Below are 21,556 nucleotides of genomic sequence, written 5' to 3'. Positions count from 1 at the left end.
TCTCAGAGAGAGAGAGTGAGACATTCTCCACAGCATTTCAGTTCCATGCTCCATTTAATAGAAGACAGTTTTCATGAATCATTATTTGTTTCTCGACTGGAGCCGAGCTGTTATTGAAGTCCACAGTCTTCTTTTTCTCTCATTATCCTTATCTTTTAAAGCTTAGTGAACAGGAAATAAAATGACATGTCAATACATCTGTCTCCTGGGTTGACCCATGTTGACCTTTGGTTAGTCCACAGTTAAGAGTTTCTCCATGCCTTTTATTGCACCAAGAAAGGAGCTTTTAATAGGAAATATGTGGGGAGCTGGTACATCTATGATTCCCAGAAAGTATTTCATACAAAATATGAATGACATATCCACATTCAAACGTCCACCCAGCTACTCTCAATAACCTACTCAACACATTATTTCTTCTCGATTCTTTGGTTCAGGGCTGGCTCCAGCCATAAGCGACATAAGCAATCGCTCAGGGGCCCCCTGGCACAAGCAGATTGACATAAAGTGTAGTCAACTTTGTTCTTAGGGCAGAAATAATCTGGTTGGTTTAGAACAAATCTGATTGGTTATTAAAAAGGTAAATGGGCGGAGTTTAACAGATGCACAACTTTTGCAAACATGGCAGAGGTTTGAAGTGAGAATCTTGAAAACAAAACTTTGAGTTAGTGGTTTTATAATTTTTTTTATTAATCATTGTTGTGTTACAGTAGTCAGACAAATAAGACAATATCTCTTAGATACAACTGGTCTGCTGACTTGAAGCAAAGTGTAAAATGTAGCAAGCTAGCAGCAACATGCTAAACTAGTCAGTGCAAGTTCTTAGCCTCTTAGCCACTCATGTTGAATGAATAAATATAGTTAGCTTAGCTAGCTAGGTCTCAAATCTACAAGTAAGTCAGCTAACATTTGCTTTTTGAAATGTTAAGTTGAATAAGGCTTATGAACTTAAATAAAACAGGTAATGGACAGTTATGCCGCCGCAGGGGCAGCAAAGCTAAATGCTCAGCTAAACAGAGCTAGTTGGCTAGCAAATACCTATTTCTTACTAACGTTGAGTCATAAAATATAGCTAGCTAGCTAGGTGTCAAATATGCCAGTAAATAAGAAGCAAGAATAAAATATTAATTTGAATAAACTACAAATCGTAATGCTGACCCAGGGGCATTATTGTTAGTTTGGGTGAAGATAACCATAGGATATATCTTAGATACTTATTGCATGAATTAAAAACATTTGCTTGAAGTCTGCCTTTAGGGCACAAAATTGATCTTAACCCAAACTAACATTACTTCCCCTTGGGGAAGCATTTAAACAGTGCATTCCAATGGCTGCCCCGAGGGCAGTAAAGACTTTAGTATTAACTTTTGTGCTTGAAGTGCCCTGATGGCCTCAAGTGATCTTTTCAAGTGATCTTTTTCAAATTTCAATACAGCAAATGTAAGCTGACTTACTTGTATATTTGACACCTAGCTATCTAGCTAGCTCTATGTATTAATTCAACATACGTAGCTAAGAGGTTGCTAAATGTTTAGCTAGCTTGCTTGCTCTGATTATCTTAGCATGTTGCTGCTAGCTTGCTACATTTTACTTTTTGCTTCAAGTCAGAAGACCAGTTGTATCTTAGAGATATTGTCACATGAAGTCTGACTATTGTAACACAATAATGATTTTTAATTATTTTCGAACTTGTAATTCAACATTTCATTTACAAGATTCTCAGTTCAAACCTCCATCATGTTTTCAAAAGTTGTGCATCTGTTAAACTCCACCCATTGACCTTTCAGAAACCAATCGGATTTGTTCTGCCACAAACCAATCAGATTCTTTCTGACCTTAGAACAAAGTTGACTACACTTAATGTCAATCTGCCGTCTGCAAAGGCAATAAATAAAAAAAAATATAAAAATGTGAAACTCAGTCGAGGTCTCAACTTAGAGAATAGTAGAATACACAAGTCGCAATGTGGTTGTGCATCATCAGTTTTTCTCTTGTTATTGTCAGTCACTGACGGTCACTCAATTAGCTATATCAGCAAAAAAAAAGTAAGTTAGTCTAGCCAGCTAATCATAGCCGAATACCGACAGATGTGTGCCCAGGGGCCCTGACCTCAAGTTTAAAGGTTTATTAGTTGTATGTACAGGATACACATGGTATACACACTGAAATAATACAAGATGAGAAAACGAACATAAATTAAATGGCTCAGTAAAATAGAATAAATATTTTTGTATAAGTATAATACAGGAAGGGACCATTTATTTTACAATATTTACACATGTAACAGGGGAGGGGGGAAGTGTTTAAATGGTGCACTATTAGCTATAGTAAATACGAGTCTGGTAGCAGCAGTTGTGATGAATGTGTGTGTGTGTGTGTGTGTGTGTGTGTGTGTGTGTGTGTGTGTGTGTGTGTGTGTGTGTGTGTGTGTGTGTGTGTGGGTGTTTGTGTGTGTGTGTGTGTGTGTGTGTGTGTGTGTGTGTGTGTGTGTGACGCATCTACTGCAGTAGTGCCTAGGTAGAGCAAAGTTGCATGCCCGCTTACCACGTGCTTGCGTATGTACGCTTACAGCTCGCTGCCGCCGGGCGAATTGGGGAGCAGCTTCATGCACAAGTCTTCCCTTGCCGGTACAAAGCCTCTTCATGACAAAGACTCCTGTCGGGCCTCCTCGCGGCGGCACACGTTAACTGGTTGTCTTGAAACTCTAGGCTAACCGGCAGGGGATGTCGGAGCAGCAGTGGGCCCCAGAGATGCGTCTGTACAGGCCCACCTCTGTGTGGACACGTCCTGGCAGCCATCAACCACTGCCGCGCTGCCTTGTGGGTTAGTCTGGTACGACAAGGGCTAGGGGAGAACACCCTGAGAGAAAAGCAGCGTACTGCCGGCGCGTGGTAGGCGGAAGCGGACAGACTGGGGTTCAGGCAGCCTCCTGCAGCTGTGGAAGATACTGGTCTTCCTGGGTTTCTCCCTTGTCACTGGAATTGAATCTTCTTACAGTGAAGTAGTGTTCGTGGGGATTGCGCACCCTCAGCGGCACTGTAAATAACTTCCTTTGTGCAGGTATCCACTTCTGACCTCAGGTGAAGCCATCAACCGGAAACCGGACTAAAGTCTGGTGGCATTGGGGTATCTGGTGATGGGGGCAGGAGTGAATGCACCGGAAGTATGCAGGGAAGTGAATGCACCGGTGTGAGTCTGTGTGGGTGTGTGTGTGAGTGCATGTGTGCCAAGGTGTGGAGAGTCCATTTAAAGTTTTCAGCAGTCTGATGGCTTGTAGATAAAACTGTCTCAGAGCCTGTTGATATCAGACCTCGTGCTCCGATACCGTCTGTCTGATGGTGAGGGAGTGAAGTGGCTGGCGTCTGTGGGGTCCTTGATGATGCTGCGGGACATTCTCAAGCATCGTTTCAAGTAGATGTCCTGGATGGGGGAGAGCATGGCCCCAGTGGCAAAATCTCCACCCCATGGCAAAATTGGTAGAATTGTAGGAAATTAGCTGTGAAATTGCACATTTGTTCTCTCTACCATATGGCAAAATTTGTGAAATTGCATGAAATGTGTTATAAAATTGCTTAACTTCTCTACTCCCCGTGGCAAAATGTGTAGAATTGCAGGAAATGTATTTTAAAATGTACATTTTTCTCTCTCGCTTATGGCACCCAAATAGCTTTGGTGGCCAGTGTTTTTGCAATGGTGTTTTTGAATTAACATTGGCTTAACATGTATTATTTTCAGACTAAATGAATGAAGGGTCCATGCAGTATTAGTTATGACTAGTTGGTCTGACAGGTGATGCTTTAGAGTGCTATAAACCAGGCAGGTTAGTGATGTACCCAATGGGACAGGTTCAGCATGGGTCCCTTTCATAGCTGTTCAGGACAGGTTCAGCATGGCTGCCTTTCATAGCTGTTCAGGACAGGTTCAGCATGGCTGCCTTTCATAGCTGTTCAGGACAGGTTCAGCAGTATTTAGAGATACTGATATACTGATAGCAGAGAGTAGAGATACTGATAGCAGAGAGTATATATACTGATAGAAGAGAGTAGAGATACTGATAGCAGAGATAGCACTGATAGCAGAGAGTAGAGATATGGATAGCAAAGATAGCCCTGATAGCAAAGATTAGAGATTCTAATAGCAGAGATAGCACTGAAAGTAGAGAGTAGAGACACTGATAGCAGAAAGTAGAGACACTGATAGCAGAGAGTAGGGATACTGTTAGCAGATAGTAGAGATACTGATACCAGAGAGTAGAGATACTGATAGCAGAGTGTAGAGATACTGATAGCAGAGAGTAGATATACTGATAGTAGAGATACTGATAGCAGAGAGTAGATATACTGATAGCAGAGAAAGCACTGATAGCAGATATTAGAGATACTGATAGCAGAGAGTAGAGATACTGATAGCAGAGAGTAGATATACTGATAGCAGAGAGTAGACATACTGATAGCAGAAAGTAGAGACACTGATAGCAGAGTGTAGAGATACTGAGAGCAGAGAGTAGAGATACTGATAGCAGAGAAAGCAGAGAGTAGAGATACTGATAGCAGAGTGTAGAGATACTGATAGCAGAGAGTAGAGATACTGATAGCAGAGTGTAGAGATACTGATAGCAGAGAGTAGAGATACTGATAGCAGAGAAAGCAGAGAGTAGAGATACTGATAGCAGAGTGTAGAGATACTGATAGCAGAGTGTAGAGATACTGATAGCAGAGAGTAGAGATACTGATAGCAGAGTGTAGAGATACTGATAGCAGAGAGTAGAGATACTGATAGCAGAGAAAGCAGAGAGTAGAGATACTGATAGCAGAGTGTAGAGATACTGATAGCAGAGAGTAGAGATACTGATAGCAGAGTAGACATACTGATAGCAGAGATAGGAGAGAGTAGAGATACTGATAGCAAATAGTAGAGGTACTAATAGCAGAGCTAGCAGAGGGGGTTCTGAAAAAAATGCTTTGCCCGTGCTACAGGCGGCTATATCGTCTGCTAATACAGAACTAGTAAAGGCCAAGTGAACTATTTTTGTGAAAAAATATGTTTTGCAAAAAAAATAAATATATACAGTATATTATTTAGATATTTTTTTACATTCTGATTTTTCAGGGTGTGCTGCTGCATCATCAGCACCCTACTTCCTGCAGCTAGAGATAGCAGAGCAGAGATAACAGAGATATCAGTGGTCTCCTGAAATAGTGTTTCCACTATTCTAGTGCTTACCTCAGCTGTCCAAGAGCTAGACCAGGCGTGTGTGTTTGTGTGTGTGTGTGTCTGTCTCTGTGTGTGGGGGGAAAGTGTTTAAATTGTGCAGTATTACCTATAGTAAATAAGATTCTGGGAGCATCAGTTGTGATGAATGTGTGTGTGTGTGTGTGTGTGTGTGTGTGTGTGTGTGTGTGTGTGTGTGTGTGTGTGTGTGTGTGTGTGTGTGTGTGTGTGTGTGTGTGTGTGTGTGTGTGTGTGTGTGTGTGTGTGTGTGTGTGTGTGTGTGTGTTTGCTGGGCTGGTAGACAGGGGACACAACTCCTCCTTCAGTATCAGACCTCACAGAAACTATACCATTCACAGCTCTTTATAGTGGTTTTATAGTGGTTTGATAGTGGGTTGATAGTGGTCTGATAGTGGTTTGATAGTGGGGTTGATAGTGGGTCTGATAGTGGGGTTGATAGTGGTTTGATAGTGGGGTTGATAGTGGGTTTGATAGTGGGTTTGATAGTGGTTTGATAGTGGGTTTGATAGTGGGGTTGATAGTGGGTTTGATAGTGGTTTGATAGTGGGTCTGATAGTGGGTTTGATAGTGGTTTGATAGTGGTTTGATAGTGGTTTGATAGTGGTTTGATAGTAGTTTGATAGTGGTTTGATAGTGGTTTGATAGTGGGTTTGATAGTGGGTTTGATAGTGGGTTTGATAGTGGGTTTGATAGTGGGGTTGATAGTGGTTTGATAGTGGGTTTGATAGTGGTTTGATAGTGGGTTTGATAGTGGTTTGATAGTGGTTTGATAGTGGGTTTGATAGTGGGTTTGATAGTGGGGTTGATAGTGGGTTTGATAGTGGTTTGATGGTGGTCTGATAGTGGGGTTGATAGTGGGTTTGATAGTGGTTTGATAGTGGTCTGATAGTGGGTTTGATAGTGGGGTTGATAGTGGGTTTGATAGTGGTTTGATAGTGGGTTGATAGTGGTCTGATAGTGGGTTTGATAGTGGGGTTGATAGTGGGTTTGATAGTGGGTTGATAGTGGTTTGATAGTGGTTTGATAGTGGGTTTGATAGTGGTTTGATAGTGGTCTGATAGTGGGTTTGATAGTGGGGTTGATAGTGGGTTTGATAGTGGGTTGATAGTGGTTTGATAGTGGGTTGATAGTGGTCTGATAGTGGGTTTGATAGTGGTTTGATAGTGGGGTTGATAGTGGGTTTGATAGTGGGTTGATAGTGGTTTGATAGTGGTTTGATAGTGGGTTTGATAGTGGTTTGATAGTGGTTTGATAGTGGTTTGATAGTGGTTTGATAGTGGTTTGCTAGTGGTCTGATAGTGGGTTTGATAGTGGGGTTGATAGTGGTTTGATAGTGGTTTGATAGTGGGTTTGATAGTGGGGTTGATAGTGGGTTTGATAGTGGGTTGATAGTGGTTTGATAGTGGGTTTGATAGTGGGGTTGATAGTGGGTTTGATAGTGGGGTTGATAGTGGTTTGATAGTGGGTTTGATAGTGGGGTTGATAGTGGTTTGATAGTGGTTTGATAGTGGTTTGATAGTGGGTTTGATAGTGGTTTGATAGTGGTTTGATAGTGGGTTTGATAGTGGTTTGATAGTGGTTTGATAGTGGTTTGATAGTGGGTTGATAGTGGGTTTGATAGTGGGTTTGATAGTGGTTTGATAGTGGTTTGATAGTGGTTTGATAGTGGTTTGATAGTGGGTTTGATAGTGGTTTGATAGTGGGGTTGATAGTGGTTTGATAGTGGGTTTGATAGTGGGTTTGATAGTGGTTTGATAGTGGGTTTGATAGTGGTTTGATAGTGGTCTGATAGTGGTTTGATAGTGGTTTGATAGTGGGGTTGATAGTGGTTTGATAGTGGGGTTGATAGTGGTTTGATAGTGGTTTGATTGTGGGTTTGATAGTGGTTTGATAGTGGTTTGACATATAAACAATAGAAATACAGTCTGTAGATGCAGTTTAGCGTAGATGGTGGATATTCAATGTGTTTGTTTGTTCTTAGAGGACTAGAGATAGAAGTGATGTAGGCCAAGCCTCATATCAGTGTTGATCACAGAATGAATGTATGGTATCTCCATTGTGTGCGTAACACGGGTATACCCCACGTCACTCTCTCCCTCCCCTCGGCTACGTGAATGGTGAGGTGAGGGGAAGGGGGAGGGGTGGGGTATGTGCTAGGGGAACGGGTGTGTCACTATAAGAAGCCAGAGAGGGGAGCATGCAGACAGTTGGTTCAGAGAAACTCTTCGAAGCCTAAGGACAACACCTTACTACTGCTGCCACTCTGCATCCACAAGAGACTAAGATTTAAAAGCCACAAATACAGGTACGAGAGAGATTAGTTTGATTTCCGTGTGTGTGTGTGTGTCTGTGTGTGCGTGCATTGGATAAGATAATATTTATATTTTGGGAGGGGGTGGAAGAAAAATATCTAATAAGAGAAATTGACACGACGGTTGTGTAGTCATGGGTTTAATCCTTAATTATGCCTAAGGGTAATATCATTGGACAGAATGCTTATTACATTGTTTAGCCAATCATCATCATGTACTTTGCTCTATATTGTTTCAGAGGGTTCTGTTCCTTTCATTCACACTGCATTTTCTATCTTTGCTTATATACTTTATACCTGCATTTCTTAAACCTGGTCCTGGGGACCCAAAGTGGTGCACCGTTTAGATTTTACCCCAACACTACACACCTGATTCCACTAATCAACTCAGCATCAAACCTCTGATCAGCGGAACCATGTGAGTGTAACACTAGAGCATCAAACCTCTGATCAGGGGAACCATGTGAGTGTAACACTAGAGCATCGAACCTCTGATCAGGGGAACCATGCGAGTGTAACACTAGAGCATCAAACCTCTGATCAGGGGAACCATGTGAGTGTTACACTAGAGCATCAAACCTCTGATCAGGGGAACCATGTGAGTGTAACACTAGAGCATCGAACCTCTGATCAGGGGAACCATGTGAGTGTTACACTAGAGCATCGAACCTCTGATCAGGGGAACCATGTGAGTGTAACACTAGAGCATCAAACCTCTGATCAGGGGAACCATGTGAGTGTAACACTAGAGCATCGAACCTCTGATCAGGGGAACCATGTGAGTGTAACACTAGAGCATCGAACCTCTGATCAGGGGAACCATGTGAGTGTAACACTAGAGCATCGAACCTCTGATCAGGGGAACCATGCGAGTGTAACACGAGAGCAAAAACTACAATGTGGACAACGTTGTGTCTCCAGGACCTGAATAAAACTTGTATTTCCATGACTCGTTGCTTTTCCCATGTTTCATTACGTTGTTATCACCTTGCTGTGTCCCCTGGCCCATGACACCTTCGTCATTAGCACCGCGCGGAGTATGTTCCATTCCCACAGCATCGTAGCAACTGTCCACCTGTTCACCTGTTCCACTGGCTCACCAATTAATTAACAGAGGAATAAAATCTCATCTAGAGTCACAACACCCAGCCTTTCTGTTGATTTAGTAGTTATCATTCAGCTTATGCTTTCACGAGGAACCTCTTTGATGTCTTGAGTGTGTAATTCGTCCAATCATTTATGTCAGCGTGCAGAATTGATTTCCAACCGTAAGCCATAACATCAGGTACATGGTATCTTTAATTAGTCACTACTTGCGATGTTATTACCGGATTTATCATCATAAATGACTAACAGGAAGATAATTGAATTCATTATGTTCTAATCTATGAGAAGTGCTTGTAGAGTATAAGGCCCACTGGACCATGTTCCTTTATGTATTGTTTTAAGTGTACAAGTGTGCACTACATCATGTAGTTTTATGCCTATAGGCCTATGTGCTTCAGAGGGGTTTTATTAAGGTAGCTAGCTCTAACAGGATGGTTTATTAAGGTAGCCAGCTCTAACAGGATGGTTTGTTAAGGTAGCTAGCTCTAACAGGATGGTTTATTAAGGTAGCTAGCTCTAACAGGATGGTTTATTAAGGTAGCTAGCTCTAACAAGATGGTTTATTAAGGTAGCTAGCTCTAACAGGATGGTTTATTAAGGTAGCTAGCTCTAACAGGATGGTTTATTAAGGTAGCTAGCTCTAACAAGATGGTTTATTAAGGTAGCTAGCTCTAACAGGATGGTTTATTAAGGTAGCTAGCTCTAACAAGATGGTTTATTAAGGTAGCTAGCTCTAACAGGATGGTTTATTAAGGTAGCTAGCTCTAACAGGATGGTTTATTAAGGTAGCCAGCTCTAACAGGATGGTTTATTAAGGTAGCTAGCTCTAACAGGATGGTTTATTAAGGATAGCTTGCTCCAACAGGATGGTTAATTAAGGTAGCTAGCTCTAACAGGATGGTTTATTAAGGTAGCTAGCTCCAACAGGATGGTTTATTAAGGTAGCTTGCTCCAACAGGATGGTTAATTAAGGTAGCTAGCTCTAACAGGATGGTTTATATATATTTTTATTTAACCTTTATTTAACTAGGCAAGTCAGTTAAGAACAAATTCTTATTTACAGTGACGGCCTAGGAACAGTGGGTTAACTGCCTTGTTCAGGGGCAGAACAACAGATATTTACCTTGTCAGTTCGGGGATTCGATCTAGCAACCTTTCGGTTACTGGCCCAACACTCTAACCACTAGGCTACCTGCCCCCCCAAAGCTAGCTAGGGTGGTTAATTAAGCCAGGGTGGTTAATTAAGGTAGCTAGCTCAAACAGGATGGTTAATTAAGGTAGCAAGCTCAAACAGGATGGTTTATTAAGGTAGCTAGGTCAAACAGGATGGTTTATGAAGGTAACTAGGTCTAAGCTCTTAGTCATGGCCAAGCTAGTAGGCCTTTTCCATTGTTTTATATTTTTCCATTTGTGTTTGACAGTGCTTTTAATTTATGTTGTTTCCATTCTACTTCCTCTTTGTCCTTTAGTACCCAATTACACCAGACATAATACCCCGACATTATAATCAGAATACCTTGCATTATAATCCATACAAGCTGTAGCCTGGGGTTTTATTTGTTTTTTTGATAGGTGGAATGAGCTAAAACAAAAAACATTATCTGTAGGCTATGATTATTATTGTTTTTCTCCGTATAAAAGCATTATCAGTACGATCCTGAATATGATTGGAAAATAAGTACTGTGGAGCTGAAGGTCTGCCCTTAAGCTGGCCCATCTGTTCTCCATCATAATAACCCTAGGAGATTGCAGTGTCATACTGCCATAATATAAACAGTCTGCTCAATTAAACTAACACGACGATGCTGGAAACGGATAGAATCAGTGGTGGTCTATAATGTTGCCACAGGCTTCGATATAATATAATTACTTCATATTATCCACACAAATGCTATTTTATTAAGCGAAACCCCGTCCCCATGCTGGCGCAAAAGGATTGCGCAAAGCATTTTAAAATGTATTTCAAATTCTGTAGGATAGAAGTGGTTAAACCCCTGAATCGACAGAGACCTAGACACAGAGCTAATTTCAACAGACCTAGACACAGTGCTAATTAATTCAACAGACCTTGACACAGTGCTAATTAATTCAACAGACCTAGAGACAGTGCTAATTAATTCAACAGACCTAGAGACAGTGCTAATTTCAACAGACCTAGAGACAGTGCTAATTTCAATAGACCTTGACACTGTGATAATTTCAACAGACCTAGACACAGTGATAATTTCAACAGACCTAGAGACAGTGCTAATTTCAATAGACCTAGACACAGTGATAATTAAATCAACAGACCTAGAGACAGTGCTAATTTCAACAGACCTAGACACAGTGATAATTAATTCAACAGACCTGGACACAGTGATAATTAATTCAACAGACCTGGACACAGTGATAATTAATTCAACAGACCTGGACACAGTGATAATTAATTCAACAGACCTAGAGACAGTGCTAATTTCAATAGACCTAGACACAGTGCTAATTTCAATAGACGTAGACACTGTGCTAATTTCAATAGACGTAGACACAGTGCTAATTAATTCAACAGACCTTGACACAGTGCTAATTTCAACAGACCTTGACACAGTGCTAATTTCAACAGACCTAGAGACAGTGCTAATTTCAACAGACCTAGAGACAGTGCTAATTTCAACAGACCTAGAGACAGTGCTAATTTCAACAGACCTAGACACAGTGCTAATTTCAACAGACCTAGAGACAGTGCTAATTTCAACATCAGAGGTACTCATGATGAAACTACCTCTAAAGGCAACACACAGATGGGCACAGACGTCAGTTCAACGTCTAGTTTTGATTTACATTTGGTTGAGTTGTCAACTAAAGGGAATTCAACGTGAAATCAACAACAACAACAAAAACATATTTTGTTGACTTTTTCTGTAAATCCACATTGATTTAACATTATCACATTGCATTTTTTATTTTATTTAATTTAAAAAAAATTATACTTTGTTTTTATTGTAGGAACACAAAGAAAGTACAAATAAAGTAAAATAAAAGAACAAAAAAAGATCTGGCAGTTACAGTGCACCTTCGTCATACCTTCATCATCATATCATCATATCAGTTACAGTGCACTTCATATCTTCATCATCATATCATCATATCAGTTACAGTGCACTTCATATCTTCAACATCATATCATCATATCAGTTACAGTGCACTTCATACCTTCATCATCATACCATCATATTAGTTACAGTGCACTTCATACCTTCATCATCATATCATCATATTAGTTACAGTGCACTTCATACCTTCATCATCATATCATCATATTAGTTACATTGGCATCTTTGAATTAGACCTTTTCCAAGTATGAAACCCATTTCTCCCAGTATTCCTGACCTCTCTCCTGTTGAGTTCTTGTTTTGTTGAAATGACGTGGAAAACAACGTTGATTGAACCAGTTTTTTGTTGCCCAGTGGGACCTGAACAGTGTCCCTGAACTGAACACTCCTCTCATAGTTATTTCCCGATACAGATGTCGGTTTAACTCTCTTCCTCCAGACATTACATCTACATAATCTATTTATATTTTATTAATTTGACAGAAGCTTTTTATCCAGAGAGACTTATCAGTGGGCAAAAAAAAAAGAAGGTCGATGTCACCTTTTAATCCATTTTGACAACTGGGTTATAATCAGTACCTGCACAATCTCATGTCTTTCTTCACCTTGACATTAATCCCTGTACATCCTGTACATACTATACCTATCCCGTATCCCCAGCCTCTGCTGTTTGACAGTGATTCAACCTGCTCCTGTGCGATACCACAGGTGTGTGGATCCATACTGCAGGATTAGGATCTGCACAGGGTTGTTCCCGACTTGGGTTCACACACTATTTGAAATCTTTCAGATAACCTTGAGAGTTTGCTTTAGTCTGCGCGGAGTTCCAAGCGGGTAGTGTTTACAGTTTTGCGACATTTCTATTGGTTTATTGCACCAGAAATCCTTAATCATTCCCAGCTAAAAGTATTTGAAATGATTTCAAATAGTATTTGATCCCAGGTCTGGAGACAGGAGTGTGCTGCTGTTTACCAGCGGCTGGTATAATCAGGTACTCCTTCCCTGGGAGGATTAGCACATTCTCTCTGGCTCAGATATAGATCAGTCATTTCACATTTCCTCCTCCAGGATGACTGCTAACAGACACTCCGACAGACTATCGCTCAGGGGAGCTCTTCTACATAGTTTGTATTGTCAAATATGTCGAAGCCCATTCAGAAAAGTGATGTTGACACACCTTGTTGTAAATCCAAGTGAAGTGAGCAGAATAATAGAACAAAAAGGCTCTGAGCAATGATGTATATAAACCATTTAAACATTTCAAAGAGAAAATTACAAGTATTGAAATATTTTTTGTTGTTGTAATGTAGTGGGGTACAGTAACATTAGGATTTTTTGTTGTTGATATATTTCTTTTTCAAAAATGTTATGTTTAGCTCACATAATATAATGTAAAAGTATGTATTAAGGTGTCTGTAATATAATAAACGTGACAAAAAACAAACGTAGACATGAATAAGTGGTGGGGGAGGGAGGTGTGATGGCTTCTAAACAGCGCCCCCTGTCAGTCATCTAATGTATATATAAATCATTTCTTCTGAGGCACTACAACTTCACCTCTACTAGTTAGTATAGACATTGGAACTTACACTCTGAGAAAAAAAGGGTTCTGAAAGGGTTCTTTGGCTGTCCCCATAGGAGAACCATTTTTAGTTCCAGGTAGAACCATTTTTGGTTTCTGGTAGAACCCTTTTGGGTTCCATGTAGAACCCTCCGTGGAAAGGTTTCTACATGGAACCCAAAAGGATTCTACCTGGAACCAAAAAGGGTTCTTCAAAGGGTTCTCCTATGGGAACAGTGGAAGAACCATTTTTTTTTCTAAGAGTGTAGCCATTTCTTAAAGAACTGACCTCTCCCCTGTCTTGGCCTCCGATCCACTGCCTGCTCTTTATTTCCCCATCATTTCAAACAAACACATGAAACAGTTATTGTCAAACAGAAGATCATTAAAAAAAAGTCACTTCTCAAAAAACGTATCAAGAAACATTAATGATGTGTGAGATTTAATAGGTATGAGAGAGAATTTTAATCGTTTTAAATTATTTTCTCCTCGAAAAATCGCCCTTTCAATATTCACTCTGCACGTCTTCATGAACGCTGGAAAGACATATGTGACACCATATATATGACATCTTAATGCCTTATTATCCTCATGATCATATAATGGCACCAAATGGTACCCTAGTCCCTATATAGTGCACTACTTTGGACCAGAGCCCCATGGGAATAGGGTGCCAGTTGGTGACTAATACAGGTGTAAAGTACCAGGGCCTTATGTTGGTGACTAATACAGGAGTAAAGTACCAGGGCCTTATGTTGGTGTCTAATACAGGAGTAAAGTACCAGGGCCTTATGTTGGTGTCTAATACAGGAGTAAAGTACCAGGGCCTTATGTTGGTGTCTAATACAGGAGTAAAGTACCAGGGCCTTATGTTGGTGACTCATACAGGAGTAAAGTACCAGGGCCTTATGTTGGTGACTAATACAGGAGTAAAGTACCAGGGCCTTATGTTGGTGTCTAATACAGGAGTAAAGTACCAGGGCCTTATGTTGGTGACTCATACAGGAGTAAAGTACCAGGGCCTTGTGGTGTTGACTAATACAGGAGTAAAGTACCAGGGCCTTATGTTGGTGTCTAATACAGGAGTAAAGTACCAGGGCCTTATGTTGGTGACTAATACAGGAGTAAAGTACCAGGGCCTTATGTTGGTGTCTAATACAGGAGTAAAGTACCAGGGCCTTATGTTGGTGACTCATACAGGAGTAAAGTACCAGGGCCTTATGTTGGTGTCTAATACAGGAGTAAAGTACCAGGGCCTTATGTTGGTGTCTAATACAGGAGTAAAGTACCAGGGTCTTATGTTGGTGACTAATACAGGAGTAAAGTACCAGGGCCTTATGTTGGTTACTAATACAGGAGTAAAGTACCAGGGCCTTATGTTGGTGACTAATACAGGATTATGGTGGCAATGTGAGTCAGAGGCGCAAAACTTTGTTGGTTGGTCGGATCGTGAGCGAGTGCAGCGCGTTCCTTCTTCGCGTTGCCCCACTCTTTTTTCTTTCTTGTTTCCTGGCTCTCATTCATTTCCTCCCTATTAAAACCACGAGGCAGCTAATACATAGTACAATTACTGAGGCTGATAATGAACTTCCCTTTGTGACTCTTTAATGAACGTATTGCACTGTGTATGAAACAAGCTGCTCCTGCATTGCTGTCGACCGATTGGGAACTCTTTCTTCATCGACTTTACAGAACAGGCCCCTCGAGGTCTATCTATCCTATCTGGAAAGTGGACACACCTGACCAATTTAACTTGTCTCAGTTGTATTATGCTGTTGTTGTTGTTATTGTTGTTGTTGTTGTTATTGGTGTTATTGTTGTTATTGTTGTTGTTATTGTTGTTATTGTTGGTGTTATTGTTGTTATTGTTGGTGTTATTGATGTTGTTGTTATTGTTGTTGATGTTATTGTTGTTGTTGGTGTTATTGATGGTGTTGTTATTATTGTTGATGTTGTTGTTATTGTTGTTGTTGTTATTGATGTTGTTGGTGTTTTTGTTGTTGTTGGTGTTTTTGTTGTTGTTGATGTTGTTGTTGTTGTTGTTGTTGGTGTTGTTGATGTTGGTTTTATTGTTGTTATTGTTGATGTTATTGTTGGTGTTGTTGTTATTGTTGTTGTTGGTGTTATTGATGTTGTTGTTATTGTTGTTGTTGGTGTTATTGATGGTGTTGTTATTGTTGTTGTTGGTGTTATTGATGTTGTTGTTATTGTTGTTGTTGGTGTTATTGATGCTGTTGTTATTGTTGGTGTTGATGTTGTTGTTATTGTTGTTGTTATTGTTGTTGTTGGTGTTGGTGTTATTGATGTTGTTGTTATTGTTGTTGTTGGTGTTGTTGATGTTGTTGTTATTGTTGTTGTTGGTGTTGTTGATGTTGGTTTTATTGTTGTTATTGTTGGTGTTGTTGGTGTTGTTATCGTTGGTGTTGTGACCCTGCTCACCCCTTTGAAATTAACATTTTGAAATGAGCGACTAACCTCCTCTTTCCTCACCTCTGTGTCTTCCCACCAGGCTGTGCCTTACTCTATATACCCTACAGACTCGGGCCTCCACCCTCCTCCCGTCCCTATTGCCCATCCGTCTCTCCTTCCCTCAGTAGTGAGTCATGAAGTGGTCCCTGTGGAGCCTACTGCTGGTGGTGGTGCGTCTGTGTTCACCAGGACGGAGTGACTGCCAGGGTGACTGCCTGGCCTGTGGCCTCCTACTACCCCTACCCAACCCCCAGACCCAGGGCCAGCAGCAAACATTCAACACACTGGTGAGTATCTGTGTGTGTGTATGTCCTGCATGCAGGATGGGGATGATAGTTGTATGGATGACGATCGTATGGATGACGGTCGTATGGATGATGGTTGTATGGATGATGGTTGTATGGATGATGGATGTATGGTTGTATGGATGATGGTTGTATGGATGATGGTTGTATGGATGATGGTTGTATGGATGATGGATGTATGGTTGTATGGATGATGGTTGTATGGATGATGGTTGTATGGATGATGGTTGTATGGATGATGGTTGTATGGATGATGGTTGTATGGATGATGGATGTATGGATTATGGTTGTATGGATGACGGATGTATGGTTGTATGGATGATGGTTGATAGATGATGGTTGTATGGATGATGGTTGTATGGATGATGGATGTATGGATTATGGTTGTATGGATGACGGATGATGGTTGTATGGATGATGGATGTATGGATGATGGTTGATAGATGATGGTTGTATGGATGATGGATGTATGGATGATGGTTGTATGGATGATGGATGTATGGATGATGGTTGTATGGATGATGGTTGTATGGATGATGGTTGTATGGATGATGGATGTATGGATGATGGTTGTATGGATGACGGATGATGGTTGTATGAATGATGGTTGTATGGATGATGGATGTATGGTTGTATGGATGATGGATGTATGGATGCATGGTTGTATGGATGATGGATGTATGGATGATGGTTGTATGGATGCATGGTTGTATGGATGATGGTTGTATGGATGATGGATGTATGGATGATGGATGTATGGATGACGGTCGTATGGATGATGGTTGTATGGATGAGGGATGTATGGATGATGGTTGTATGGATGACGGATGATGGTTGTATGAATGACGGTTGTATGGATGATGGATGTGTGGATGATGGTTGTATGGATGATGGTTGTATGGATGATGGATGTATGGATGATGGTTGTATGGATGATGGTTGTATGGATGATGGTTGTATGGATGATGGTTGTATGGATGATGGTTGTATGGATGATGGTTGTATGGATGATGCATGTATGGATGATGCATGTATGGATGATGGTTGTACGGATGATGGTTGTATGAATGATGGATGTATGGATGATGGTTGTATGGATGACGGTTGTATGGATGATGGTTGTATGGATGACGGTTTTATGGTTGTATGGATGATGGTTGTATGGATGATGGATGTATGGATGATGGTTGTATGGATGATGGTTGTATGGTTGTATGGATGATGGTTGTATGGATGATGGTTGTATGGATGTATGGATGAATGGTTGTATGGATGTATGGATGATGGTTGTATGGATGATGGTTGTATGGTTGTATGGATGACGGTTTTATGGTTGTATGGATGATGGATGTGTGGATGATGATTGTATGGATGATGGTTGTATGAATGATGGATGATGGATGTATGGATAATGGATGTATGGATGATGGTTGTATGGATGATGGATGATGGTTGTATGGATGATGGTTGTTTGGATGATGGATGTGTGGATGATGGTTGTATGGATGATGGATGTATGGATGTATGGATGATGGTTGTATGGTTGTATGGATGATGATTGTATGGATGATGGTTGTATGGATGTATGGATGATGGTTGTATGGATGATGGTTGTATGGATGGATGGATGACGGTTTTATGGATGATGGTTGTATGGATGATGGATGTGTGGATGATGATTGTATGGATGATGGTTGTATGGATGATGGTTGTATGGTTGTATGGATGATGGTTGTATGGATGATGGTTGTATGGATGATGGTTGTATGGATGATGGTTGTATGGATGACGGATGATGGTTGTATGAATGACAGTTGTATGGATGATGGTTGTATAGATGATGGTTGTATGGATGATGGTTGTATGGATGATGGTTGTATGGATGATGGTTGTATGGATGATGGTTGTATGGATGTATGGATGTATGGATGATGGTTGTATGGATGATGGTTGTATGGTTGTATGGATGATGGTTGTATGGATGGATGGATGACGGTTTTATGGTTGTATGGATGATGGATGTATGGATGATGATTGTATGGATGATGGTTGTATGGATGATGGTTGTATGGTTGTATGGATGATGGTTGTATGGATGATGGTTGTATGGATGATGGTTGTATGGATGATGGTTGTATGGTTGTATGGATGATGGTTGTATGGATGATGGATGTGTGGATGATGGATGTATGGATGATGGTTGTATGGATGTTTGGTTGTGTGGATCATGGATGTGTGGATGATGGTTGTATGGATGATGATGTGTGGATGATGGTTGTATGGATGATACTTGTAGTGTGATCATCGTTGTTTATTTGAAAAAACACTTTCCCCCCAAAAAAGTTTTACGACAACAGTTTTTACAAGTTAGAACAGTAATTGAGTATTCTGCTATTAGGGTGACTCATGGGATGTAGCGGTAGTAGTGCTAATGTAGATAATCATTCTAATGATGCTTCTGACTGAGCCAGGTTAACGAAGCAAATAGCACACCTGGGTTTAAACACTATTAGAAATATTTTGAGTGTTTGCTCTAGCTTACCTGGAGTGCCAGATGGAGTGATGGGTTTGTCAGTGCTGGGACTATTCTATAGGTTTCATTAAGCCAGTCAAGCTGAATCAAGCCCAGCTCATGCATTTGAAATGGTTTCAAATACTCTTTGAACCCAAGTAGTTATGAGACATAGCAGTGTTGATAATGATAATTGGCTGGTGCAGCTGGGGGAGGGAGCTCTGTGGTAATATAGCAGCTAATTGGCTGGTGCAGCTGAGGATGGAGCTCTGTGGTAATATAGCAGCTAATTGGCTGGTGCAGCTGGGGGATAGAGCTCTGTGGTAATATAGCAGCTAATTGGCTGGTGCAGCTGGGGGATGGAGCTCTGTGGTAATATAGCAGCTAATTGGCTGGTGCAGCTGGGAATAGAGCTCTGTGGTAATATAGCAGCTAATTGGCTGGTGCAGCTGGGAATAGAGCTCTGTGGTCCTCTCTATTAGCTGTTTATGAGGGGGATGCAGACAGAGATTGATGATTGACACATTGTATCAGAAACTTCTAGATGGAAAGCTCCTGGTTGTATTGTTTTATTGTTACATAGTTTCCCCACCACTCACTGAGAGATCGTGAGGCCATTACATGGTACACACACACACACACACACACACACAGACACACACACACACACACACACACACACAGACACAGATACAGACACAGACACAGACACAGACACACACACACACACACACACACACACACACACAGACACAGATACAGACACAGACACAGACACACACACACACACAAATTGCTGCAAAGATCTGACGTGAGGAGAATCTCCCGGTGATCCCATTTCCATTTGATACGGATAATTAATTTTCCGTCAATAGCTACCCATTCTCTTTTGATGTGAGTCGCCTTTCATACAACTATCTTTAAATCATCTCCAATCCGAAGGGGATTAGTTAACAGGATTTACTGTTTACATCATCAAAACTGACAATTACAGCTATCATGGGCCTGTCAGGTTTGTGCATGAGTCTCAAATGACTCCCTTTTACCCATACAAACGTACAGGGCTACTTGACGCAGAGGACATATAGTCTAGACTCTACTAACACCCCTCCCTGTCCTTCTCTGTCTGCTCACAGGTGTGTCTGTTGGAGTGTGAGGGTCACGTCTCCCCTGCCCTCACCTGGGAGCTGTGTCAGCGAGCCATCCTACCGCACTACCTCCTCCCTCCAGGTGGCGGCGCTGTGTCTAAGAGAGCAGCAGAGGAGCTGAACCTGGGCCCTGTACACCTGGAGTCTGATGGACAACTCCTCTACTCTGCAGCCATGGAGCACTACCAGCAGGACAGAGAGGACCAGGAAGACAGGGCCCTGGAGCAACGTGATGCCCAGTACGACGACTCCCCGCTGGACTCGACCGAGGAGGAAGACTCCCTGGCTCTGGAAAACAGGGAGGAGAAGAAGGAGGAAGAGGACAGGAGGAGGAGCAGTCAGGGGGAGGGAGGAGACGAGGAGGAGGAGGAGGCCGCGGTCCAGCTGACCAAGCGTTTCGGGGGCTTCCTGAAAGGTCACCACGGTTATAGGAAGTTGATTGGCGGGCCGGTGGGGCGGCCACTGCAGAAACGCCTAGGAGGGTTCATCGGGATCAGGAAGTCGGCCAGGAAGTGGAACAACCAGAAGAGGGTGAGCCAGCTCCTCCGGCAGTACCTGGGGATGACCAGCAGCAGCATCCCTGGGCGCGGTGTTGGGAGGTTCAATAACCCAGCCCAGGGATTCAGGAGGCTACCCAGCCGGCTGTAGCCTTCCCTTCCCTCCACAGCCCCCTGAGGGAGTAGAATTATCTTCTCCCGTGCCTCCACCCTCCCTAGTACCTCCATAGAAATAATAATGACTATAGTTTACCATTTGTCTACTATTATTTTGGTGTTCTATTCCTATAGTTACCAACTATGTCTACAGGGACCGTGAACTCCCTCATACCTCATCAGCCTAATGAAGAAGAGTAATGATATCGTCGTTCTGAAACCCATCCGGTGTTGTGAAGAGAAGGAATGTTTCCTTACAACCACCAATGTTTCTCCCCCCCCCCCCCCCCCTACCGCCCCAGTTAATGAACTGCATCCTGAAAAATAAAAGTGCAATGTAATATTGTGTGTCAGTATCGTAAAATCCAGACGACATGATACTAGATCCTGGATATAATACCACCCTATGTTAAGATGATGACTGGATGGATGTTTATGATGTATGTTCAGCTCCTCTGCTGCTCTCTTAGACACAGCGCCGCCACCTGGTGGGAGGAGGTAGTGCGGTAGGATGGCTCTCTTAGACACAGCTCCCAGGTGAGGGCAGGGGAGACGTGACCCTCACACTCCAACAGACACACCTGTGAGCAGACAGAGAAGGACAGGGAGAGGTGTTAGTAGAGTCTAGACTATATGTATGCACTTTAACCTTTTATTTATTTAAAGCTTGAGCGAGTGAGGGGTTGCATTTGTTATTTGCACTGTTCACAGTCTCTGGGTCATTAAAGAACTGGTGCTCCGCTTCTTCTCTATTCTGAGAATATACTGTGTGTGTCACTGGGCAGAGAACAGTCGTCACTATCTGGCCAAGTTGCAAAGTTGGAAGCCTTGCCTATTCTACAATTTATCTTCTTAAAATCTGATTTTAAACCTAACCCTATAACCTTAATCCTAAATTTAACCTTTACCTCCAACCTTTGGCTTGCCCTCATTTTTTATTTACACCAAAAAGCTCATTTTAGTTTTCATAAATGTTTACTATATAGCCAATTTAGATTTTGCAACTTGGCCATATAGTGGGAACCGCAGAGTGGATCAGCTACCAGACAGTAGGGTGACACTGCCCCCTGTTGTTGGTAGAGTAAATCAGCATCCCATACAGTAGGGTAACACTGCCCCCTAGTGTTGGTAGAGTAAATCAGCATCCCAGTCAGTAGGGTAACACT

The 21,556-nt window shown here is 41.7% G+C and overlaps 1 protein-coding gene across 1 annotated transcript; it reads left to right on the top strand.

The window, feature by feature from the left end:
- The first annotated feature begins 7,428 nt into the window (after positions 1-7,428).
- LOC129825541 (prepronociceptin-like) lies at positions 7,429-20,684 on the top strand. Its single transcript, XM_055885713.1, has 3 exons — positions 7,429-7,537; positions 15,813-16,059; positions 19,726-20,684. Exons 2-3 carry the CDS (start codon positions 15,907-15,909, stop codon positions 20,383-20,385), a joined length of 813 nt encoding a protein of 270 aa, XP_055741688.1. The 5' UTR covers positions 7,429-7,537; positions 15,813-15,906; the 3' UTR covers positions 20,386-20,684.
- The last annotated feature ends 872 nt before the right edge of the window (positions 20,685-21,556 follow it).

The sequence above is a fragment of the Salvelinus fontinalis genome, chromosome 27, assembly GCF_029448725.1.
Source record: "Salvelinus fontinalis isolate EN_2023a chromosome 27, ASM2944872v1, whole genome shotgun sequence".
Taxonomy (NCBI): Eukaryota; Metazoa; Chordata; class Actinopteri; order Salmoniformes; family Salmonidae; genus Salvelinus; species Salvelinus fontinalis.
Note: the sequence above shows the minus strand (reverse complement) of the source record. Positions and strands in the feature narration are given on the sequence as shown.

Bases quoted from the DNA above. Each gene is read 5' to 3' on its own strand.
- LOC129825541 (XM_055885713.1), top strand. From the start codon at position 15,907: ATGAAGTGGTCCCTGTGGAGCCTACTGCTGGTGGTGGTGCGTCTGTGT. The intron at 16,060-19,725 runs GTGAGTATCTGT...GTCTGCTCACAG, and splicing joins AGCAAACATTCAACACACTG to GTGTGTCTGTTGGAGTGTGA.